The sequence below is a fragment of the Melitaea cinxia genome, chromosome 17 (genome assembly GCF_905220565.1).
Source record: "Melitaea cinxia chromosome 17, ilMelCinx1.1, whole genome shotgun sequence".
Classification (NCBI taxonomy): Eukaryota; Metazoa; Arthropoda; class Insecta; order Lepidoptera; family Nymphalidae; genus Melitaea; species Melitaea cinxia.
The window spans coordinates 2,817,852-2,828,195 of record NC_059410.1 but is presented as its reverse complement, the minus strand read 5'-3'; the positions used below and the strand labels follow the sequence as shown (position 1 = coordinate 2,828,195).

General features: G+C 32.6%; 1 protein-coding gene across 1 annotated transcript in view; it reads left to right on the top strand.

Annotated features, from left to right (window-relative positions):
• The first annotated feature begins 5,388 nt into the window (after nucleotides 1–5,388).
• Nucleotides 5,389–10,344, top strand: part of LOC123661798 (phospholipid-transporting ATPase ABCA3-like) — a 62,186-nt gene continuing 57,230 nt past the window's right edge. The window contains exons 1-5 of the mRNA XM_045596738.1: nucleotides 5,389–5,778; nucleotides 7,007–7,133; nucleotides 7,909–8,006; nucleotides 9,945–10,068; nucleotides 10,151–10,236. Coding sequence (XP_045452694.1) covers nucleotides 5,599–5,778; nucleotides 7,007–7,133; nucleotides 7,909–8,006; nucleotides 9,945–10,068; nucleotides 10,151–10,236 — 615 coding nt within the window. The 5' untranslated portion in view covers nucleotides 5,389–5,598. The remainder of the gene's footprint in view (nucleotides 5,779–7,006; nucleotides 7,134–7,908; nucleotides 8,007–9,944; nucleotides 10,069–10,150; nucleotides 10,237–10,344) is intronic.

Sequence of the window (10,344 nt, the reverse complement as noted above, 5' to 3'; positions counted from 1 at the left end):
ATTATAATCGTCACAAAATAAGAGGCCCGTTTTGACATTTGACAAATACCCTTGAACGTAACTTGGTACGAAACTATAAAGAAACAATAAAAGAATTATTAATAACATAAAGTGTTTTTAAAAAATACGTTTTTTTTGGCGCGTTAAATAATATAATAGAATATATTGGGAGTATTCTTTTCGCGCTTACTTTAAAGCAGCATGCAATTTTTAATTATTACAAAACGTCTCAAAAACTATTTTCTAAGTCTTTTTTTTAATACTAGTGCTGTAACTAATCAACTACTGAATTTCACCAGCTTCATTCGATTTTAATCGTAATTAAATATTGTATTGGGGCTCAAAGCCATAAATAAAATTTTGATATCGGTAATAAACCGCGATAAAATCCGAAAAAATTGTTTCATTATAATGATTAAAATTCGTGTAAATATTAGAAAACAATATAAAAATATAAAATAAAGACGACCTTTTGTACCATTGTAACGTTTCAAATTACCTACAATATTAAAGTTTAAGTTAAATTACTGATTAAAATTAATCTAATTATTATTAATCTACTTTTGCACAATCCCGAACTTTATTACTAATAATCTCCTTTTACCTAAGGTTGTCTGGAAGAGATTGCTTAAAGCAATAAGACCGCCTTTGCATGCTAACATTGTAACTACCTTTTGTTTAATTTTATTTCTTATACTGTTGTTTTTTTACCTTTTTTTACTACGTAAAAGTGTTTGATTATATTTATGCAAGAAGTAATAAATAAATAAAATAAAATTTTAATCAATTGCACTTTACATTCGATAAAATACTCGTAAACTTGAATCGATTTATCGTGGGTATCTAATACCGAGTCGTATACTTTATACTTCATTATTTACGTCCCGATGACAAATGTCAAAACAGGCCTATTATCAACGTTTGCGGAGTAAGCTAGTATCAAAATCAATATAATTATTTTACCTAATTGCTTATATATAGTTGACAAATTTATGGTAACTCGGGTACATATAAATTATTTTTACGCTTTTTTTATAATTGAATAAATTATGTTTAAATTAATAAATTATTATAATACAATTTAATATTATTTGTTTTCCCTTTTCTTCGCCTAATCTATCTACCTATCGCATTGGTCACATCACTACGGATGGATATTATGAAGTTATATAAAAATTTGTTACTGGTCTGTGTCTGTCGCTGTGGGCGTCACCACCGTGCCTCGGAGAACACGTTAAGCTTTTGGCTCCAATTGATGGCATCGTATGCCTATCATTGAGATAAAAAGCCTTTAAGACCCATTTCACATCGCGTCACATAAACAACAGCTTTAGGAGTCAAACGTGAATAAAAATATCAGACATTTAAAGTGGAGTTTTGCGTTATTTTCAAACAGAACGAAGAAAAGAAGAAAAATAAAACGTATCAGAAACATGCCGTAATGAGACAGATAACTAAGACTTTTCATCGACTTTTAGACTAGCCCGTTGTCGCAGTTTGTAATGGCCCTGCTTTCTGTTCCACGGGTTGCGGGTTCGATTCCCGCCTGAGTCTGGGTGTGATATGTGTATTTATATGTATTTATCAAAAAATATATATCTATAACAGTCGGCTGTTACCTGTAACAAGCATTATGTTGCTTAGCATGGGAACAGACGGTCGTGTATGTGTTATAAGATTTTATATTTATATTTATTTATATTATTTAAATTCACCCTTAATAAATGTTCAATCAAATATAATTTCCTCAATGTTAGTCTTGGTATTACTTTCGCATCCGGTTGACGGGACGTCAACACAAGCTGTCTTGCAACTCTTTTTATCAGTAAAGTTGTTTTCATTCCCGCCGCAACCGCTATATTCAAACAATTGACATTCATTGTGTGTTGGATTGAAGCCCCATCTACGAAAAAAAAGTTAAAACTTAATAGTAAATTGGGTACATTAGCTAAGTTTGTAATGTATCTAATGTTAACGTAGCAATTTTGAAATTGTTCCTTGATTTGCGACCATGAGCTTTTTTTGACGTGTAGATTTTTTCGACGTTTGTTAAGTATGTACCTTCAGGTCAATAAAGTTGTTTCTGTGTGTTCTGTGATGTTTCTTCCATAAAGAAAATGCTGTTTTACATTATTTTTGACTTGTTTAATTAAAGCCTATAAGGTAAAAATGAGAAAGGATACTAACATTTTCGCTCATATAATAGGTATCCCAACTAATATTATAAATGTGAATGTAAGTTTGTTTGTTACGCTTTCACGCGAAAACTACTTAATCGAACGTCATGAAAATTTGTACACTATTATCTTGGAGGTATTCAAAGTAACGTAGGATACTTTTTATTAAAAAAAAATGAAATGCGAGCGAAGCGGCGGGTAAAAGCAAGTTTCAAATTGATTTCAGTAGTTTGGAGTGTGGTAATGGTTGCTATGTGCACTACTATGAATCTTTTTCTTTCTATGGTCCATGTATTATAAAATAAAATCTCTGCAATCGCAATTTCAATTATTTAGACAAGTGAATTAGCCCTCCAAAGGCCAAGACAAAACTATATACCATAAAATTTAAATTTTGAAAATGTAATAGAAGTAGATATATATTTACCTGGTTAAATTAAACTCGCAGTCACCTTTAGCTGGTTGTAGGAAACAAAACGCTGGTTTGCCGTAACCTAATGGCACATAAGCCCAAGGCGGTGGCGGTACACCGGCGTTTCCTTTTCCTAAACCTATTTTTTTAATTGAAAAAAAGGTAATTATTTTGAAAATTGTCAATATTCAGTAACATCGACATGCGTATGCGTATATCGTATTATTACTAAGATCTGTTACCTATCTATCATTTTGGTGAAGGTTTGACGCAGTAGTCACGATTGACTCTGGCGTCTAACCCCGTATTAATATAGGCTGTACAGTAAATGTCATTTTCCAGATATTGATGTTTTAATTTTGTAATCGTAACAAAAATGTGAGAAGTTTAAAAATATGGTTAAGTTAGGAGGGATGAATGCTTTAACTCTTCTACTCATTGGTTGAAAACTTTAACATTTTTATGTCGAATTTCTGCGAGACTGCGGCACTGTCGTTGGAGATAGCATTTCATCGGTCATATTTATTAATGAATTGTTTTTGCTGGCAAAGGAAAAAAACCGACTTCAATTACATCGACAACTACGTAGGTAGATAAAAAAATAGTCAAGTAGGTAAATACGCATTATCAAAGATTACTCCAAAAGTTGTAATCAGACCTCGATGAAATTTAAATGTGATCACACAATAAACATCGGCTTTCGCCCAGTAAAAAGTTATGCGGATTTTCGAGGGTTTCCCTCGATTTCTTTGGGATCCCATCATCAGGTCCTGGTTTCCTTATCATCGTACAACACTTAGGATATCTCCTTTCCAACAAAAAAAGAATTATCAAAATCGGTTTATAAACGACGAAGTTATGCCCGAACATACATAAAAAAAATTATATATCTTTTGTGGTGCTGTTAAAACCTTGTATTAGTGTGCGAAAGTGTAAATAAATTAATAAATAAATAAAATATATGTATACAGTCGAATTGAGTAACCTCCTCCTTTTTTGAAAAGTTGTCATGTTAAATTATTGTCATTTCAAGGAATATTCCTTCTAACTATCCTAAAGTATAAATTAAATACTCTTAGTGGATTCTCAACACGTACCCTTCCAATATGTAGGCCAACCTGTTTCTGGTCCTCGACCTTCTTCGGTGCTGTCAAAATTTGAAGAATTTTCCGTTCCCCATAAAGCAACCCAAACCTTCCAACTATCATTCCCATGTGGTGGAATCCACCCACCCCACGTAGAGCTATTGGAAAAATATTTGTTGTTTTTCATAGCAAGAATATCCTCTTGAGATCTACAGGCAGATATACTTTCAATGCATAAACATGCCAACACTGTGAGTATGCATAAAAGCATAGCGATCAAAAATAATCGAAGGACCCGAAGGTTGCTTAAATCAGTGACAACGACCATTTTAGGGTTATTTTACGATATAAAGAAAAAAATCTTTTTAACGGACTGTTGTAATCATAAGGATATAAAGAAAAAAAATCTTTCTCTGTGTAATCATAAAAATTTCAATTAATAATTTCTTTTTGATTTTCAATTAACAAGTCTTAACCCGTGTTCCTATTATTCGCATTAAAATTCAATTATTGTTTTTTCCATCTACAGTGACTACACATATTTCATTAAAAATGGCTTTAATTACGACACAGGTATAAACACGGAAAATACTTTCTCATAAGCTTTATCACAAACAACCGCTCTGGCGTAGTCGCCTAAAACACCAACCGTTTGCAGATTCGATTCTCGCTCGGAATGGATCTTTGTATTTGTTCAAATAGTTCTTTCCGATTTGGATGTCTGCCCTTGTGGGTCTCCCCACCGCGCCTCGGAGAGTCATTAAGTCGTCGGTCCCAGTTGTTATCATAAAATACCTGATAGCGATCGTTACTCATAGTAGGGAACATATCCGCCAACCCGTAGTGGAACAGCGTGGAGGATTAAGCTCCAATTCTTCTCCTAAATGGAGAGAGGCCTATATGGGTATGGGTATATGGATATAGGCAATGGGTAGCTTGAGGCTGATGCGTGTGTGCAAGCTTTATCACATTTTTTATTCATTTCGCTTATTACAACTATAACGATTGAAACATTATAGTAATATAACAAATGATTTAACGGATATTATCCTCTTACGTGATGTTTTGCAACACAATGCGGTAACATCAATTACGCATAAGATGTTCATCACTATACGTCAACGCAGAAATGATTGTTAGCACGAATTTATTAAAAACAGAAAAGAATTCATCCTACTGTGTCGTATCAAATCGGTTGCACACATTGCTTACATAACTTTAATACTTTGAGCTTCTTTTGAGAACGAACTTAAAAATAAACTAAATAAAAACTAAAATTCAGCTGCAACGGAAATATGGACGGATGGAATATGGATGGATGTAACGGAAAATGTGGCTTAAAATTAATTTCCTACCAAGCAATGATTTATGTAGAAAGTGACTCAAAAACAAGGTAATTTACACTGAGTATTAAAATTTTATTATTACAGGGTTTATAGCCCACTAACATACTTGGTTAAATCAATAGAATATACTTCAATAGAATATTAGAGAACGCAAGTAAACAGACAACCTTTATAGTTTATTCTCATTAGTTAAAAATACGACCAATTACAAGGCGCTACTTTTTTAATTTCTGATTATAAGGTTTTATTAATTTCTTTTGTATATTAGCTTCCAATAGCGCAGTGATAGCACAAACTATTTCACCAATGTCACGTAGAATGAAAAATATAATATTTTTTTTTTTTTAGTTAAGTTAAATGTCAGTTTCATATGACGCACGTACAAGTGACATATCATTTTTGACACATTAGTAGTTTTGTTTAAGCGATTCTGCTATTTACCAAACACAATGAACAATTATTCTCTGTCATTTTATGTTTAATAAACAAACTACTTCTTAGAACCTGGAGAACGCAAGGGAACGTTACTTTTTACACTGTTTAGTCGTGTCTTTAATTAGAAGTGAAATTTTATAAAAATGAAAGGGACATTAAAAGTTCTTTTGTGGAAGCACTTGATCGTACGAATTAGAAGATTTATACACACCCCGATCGAAATAATATCACCAGTTATATTATTCATAGCACTATTTTCTTTTAAAGAATACTTACTGGTACCGAGTACAAGATATCACGATGAATTTAATATCAAACAAAACGTAAGTATTATATTATCTGTTATAGTAGTTATATATTTAAGTATTTTATTCTATACAGTAATTTTTTATTCCAACTACTCAAATCCTTTATACATAAGTATTCATACTGCTTAATGTTTCATTGTTACATTCATGTTGAGATGACCTTAATACATAAATATTAATTTTTATTATTTGAATTAGTTCAAATTAGATTCATGTCAATTAAATAAAAAGTAAAAGTTTCTTTATTCAAGTAGGCTTTGCTTTTAAACTTTTCAAATAACTTATATACAACAACGGTTTTTAAACAAACTATAATTATAATAATCCTTTGAAGATTATATGGTTAATGTGAAGCTACCATCAATTTGGAACGCAGATTCTTAAAAACTAAACTAACTAAACTTTTAAAAACTGCCATTAATATAAATTTAGTCATGTCATGCAGGAAAAACAGCCCCAATAACCTATGCATCTATATCACTAATACTCTCGAACCATATAAAATGCTTTAGCTTTTGCTATTATGTTTTGTATAAGTGTTAAAACAGTTATAGTATTTGTTGATATCCTCCTATAATATTTGAGTTTCAACAGTCAAAATACCACATTAAATTTTTTATTAAAGTACCTATAAATCAAAGGCCTCTCCATCTTTACTAGTATGTGAATCCTGTATCGGAGGTCCAGAAAGACACAGAACATACATGCACAAATAAACAGACCGCAACAAACATCTATGATCTAAACCCTTTTTTTTCAATTATGGGTATCTTTATTTGAGTTTAGTATTTCATGCATATGACACCTGCATTGTTGAATCCATTTATTTATTATATTAAGGTACTTCTGTGACTCATTCACTACTAACAATATACAATACGGGTACTGTAAAGCAGTATTTCCAAAGTGGGCGATAACGCCCCCTTGTTGTGGACGCTGCAGTACTGAAGAGCTGTAAGAGAAAAAAAAAATAGTGGCATTGCATAGAGGTGTTGGGAGTGATTTGTAATTTAATCTCTTAGACATCGACTGAGCTCGTGACTCTCGACTACAACTTGTCAACATCATCTAATATTCATTAAAAGATTGCTCAAAGGAGGCACTATAAAATAATTTATTCTCAAAATGGGCAGTAGACAAAATAATTTTGGGAACCCCTGCTGCAAAGGATTTGTTATCAGTCGTCACACACACACACACACACGCACACACATATTTCATAAGTCATTATTTATATTTTTAGGATCCAGTCGAGTTAAACTCCATCATTGGTCCTAGTTCCATATTCTACACACCGGAAACAAACCTCACAAGTCTGCTGATGAGCAGAGTTGAAGACAGTTTGGCTTATCAAGAAAAATACACAAATGGTAACATTTATAAACTTAGTTTTTTTTTTATATTATCCCTTTTTTATTAAAAAGAACAGGATAATTAGATAATCACTACATAGTATAAAACAAAGTCGCTTCCCGCTGTCGGTATGCTTAGATCTTTAAAACTACGCAACGGATTTTAATGCGGTCTTCTTTAGTATATAGAGTGATTCCAAAGGAAGAGTTATATGTATAATACATGCATAATTTTGTAGAGGACCACTGATAATTTTTGCAGCCGCGCAAAGCCGGGGCGGGTCGCTAGTAATAGTAAAAACCTTATAAGAAATAATACTAAAGGGCTTATAAGTTGTAAATAAAATAATATGGTATTTGTACAAATTAATTTTTAATACAACTCTAGCTTTTAATCAATGTAATTGTTGTGGACTTCGTCCGCGTGGAATAGTTTCTTGAAAGAAACTCCCTAGATTTTGAAACATTCTTCATTGATGCACCGCTCCTATTTATCTTAGTGTGATGATATATAGCTAGGGCTATCTAACACTGCGAAGAATTTTTCAAATCGGACTAGTAGTTCCGGAGATTAGCACATTAAAACAAACAAACAAACAAACTCTTCAGCTTCATAATATTAGTATAGATTTATAATATAGTATATTATTTATTAAACATAAGTAATAATGCTTTTTATTGTACACCAAAAATATTATAACTACAGATTAAAAATATTTACAAAAGAAATATTTTTATAGCAGCAGTCTCTTCCTGACAACATATTTCAATGCATTCATCTTAATTATTACAGCTATCAGAAAACCAAAAATTACACCAGCTCTGAATGAAGCGGAGCTACAGAAATTCTCAAAAGAAGTGTGGGATGATTTCGCATTTATAATATTTCAGGTATTTAGTCAGTAGTCATACATCAATATATATTCATTAAGTTGAATGCCTCCCTTAGCAGCCCTAAGTAGGAATTTCTTCTTTGTCAAGGATATATATAATTTATTGATTAAGATAGAGCATGGCGAGAAATATCTTGCTTAAAATTAGGAGAAGCTGGAGAAGATACAACTAAATAACACTGCCCTTAAGTAGTGTTGTGTGCCTGTGATGATTAAGGTAACCAAAAATCCTGGGTCAGGTCAGGAAAGGGTGTTTGCAACAAGACTCAAAATATACCATAATAGGGATTTATTATCATCAGCGAAATTAGCGATAGTTGAAATGTTAATGTTTCAAATTATAATGCTTAAATCAATATCCATAAATGAGTGTGCACCAAAGATTTCCAAAGTAGTTAAAATTGGTTTTTCTGGAGTCAAAGTTCTTAAAATAGACAAATATGAATAGGAAAAAGCTAGAGACAGGATTTTAAAAGTAACTTGGCAATGGGGTCCTAGGACGGTTCTCCTGTGCTAAATAGTTTAAGAATTCTAAACTAAAATATTTATTTTAAAAAAAATTGTGAGTCACTAATTTCCCAGTATAATGGCCACATTTATTTCTAGTGGCCTTCAATTGTTGATACAATGATGCTTTCAGTAATGCTTCCTAATGATTGTCAACATTGTTTGTCGTTCCACTATCATGTTTCGAAGTGAATAAGAATTACTGAACCATATAATTTATTCCATTGAATACGTTTGTAGATAGGGTGTAATTTATATGAAACAGACAAATTGAGAATATGCAGTAATAAAAAATTGCGTAAATATTTAAATTTTTTAAAATAAATATATATTTTTTTATATAATAGCACAAAGGTGAAGAGAAACGCACCAAAAAATTCATTTTTTCGCATACATTTTTCTTTTGTATAAATTTGTCTTCTAATAATGAAAAAAAAGCTGAGCAGACGGGTTGGTGACCGCAGGGCTGGCTTTGTCGCACCGAAGACGCTGCTGCCCGTCTTTGGCCTGTGTATTTCAAAGCCAGCAGTTGGACGCCGCGTTGGCGCAACGCTCACAGCCATGGATTGTAGCTGTTGCGCTGGTGGTTGCGGGTTCGATCCCCGCACACGACAAACATTTGTATTGGCCATACAGCTGTTTGCCGTGATCTGGGTGTTTGTGCAGTCCTTATGGGTCACCCCACCGTGCCTCGGAGAGCACGTTAAGCCGTCGGTCCCGATTGTTATCATGTACACCTGATAGCGATCGTTACTCACAGTAGGGTATATATCCGCCAACCCGCATTGGAGCAGCATGGTGAATTAAGCTCTGATCCTTTTCGTACATGGGGAAAGAGGCCTATGCCCAGTAGTGGGATATTACAAGCTGAAGCGTAGTTGGATGGTGATCCCGCCATCGGTCGACTTTTTAAGTTGCATGGTAGTAGTGGAACTGTGTTATCCCTTAGTCGCCTCTTACGACACCCACGGGAAGAGAGGGGGTGGCTATATTCTTTGATGCCATAAAGCATGCACATAACCACGCAGCATCATTATGTTACAAAATAAATGTTTTTTTTTTCTCGATCTAATCAATATAGCTTTTCTCACAGCTAAAAATCTATGTAATCAAACATTCGTTTGCTATATATATCCATTATTGTATGTTGTATTCGACAAATAAGATAAATCTATGAGTATAGTAAAACATCGTAACTATTCAGCGAAATAAAAACAAATGTATAAAAATGTATGTCAGATGATCACCATAAGCGTCTTACCACGTCCTAGCGTCACTAGGCAGTCGCAGATCTATTGATCTGTAGTCATATTGTTTTCTAATGCTTACACGAATTTCAATCATTATAATGAAACTTTTTCGGATTTTATAGCGGTTTATTAATTTTTTTTTTTTTTTTTTTTTTTAAATATTGTTTTAATATTTTCAGAACGTGAACGTGACGTCAGAAACGTGGCCAGAGAAATTAAAATACACAATTCGGATGTTAAAAGATTTTAAAACATATTCTTTTCGCTCGAGCAGCGATATGCTCGGCCCACATGAGTATTTTGGTATATATAAATTTGTATATAATTATAAAAGATATATGTATTTTTAATAAATATACGTTTTAATTACTTTTAAAACTTCAAGGTACAATTTACGAGCCATTTATGAAACTTCAATGGGCCATCGATCGAAACTATTTGGAACTATTAACTGGCAACACAATAACACAGGTATGCGTTTATTTCTCCGTAATTTCTAATACTAATAATTGATTAATTAACGTCATGCTTTTTTTTTTGTTATCTTTAATTTTTTATTACATTTGATTAAAATAAAAA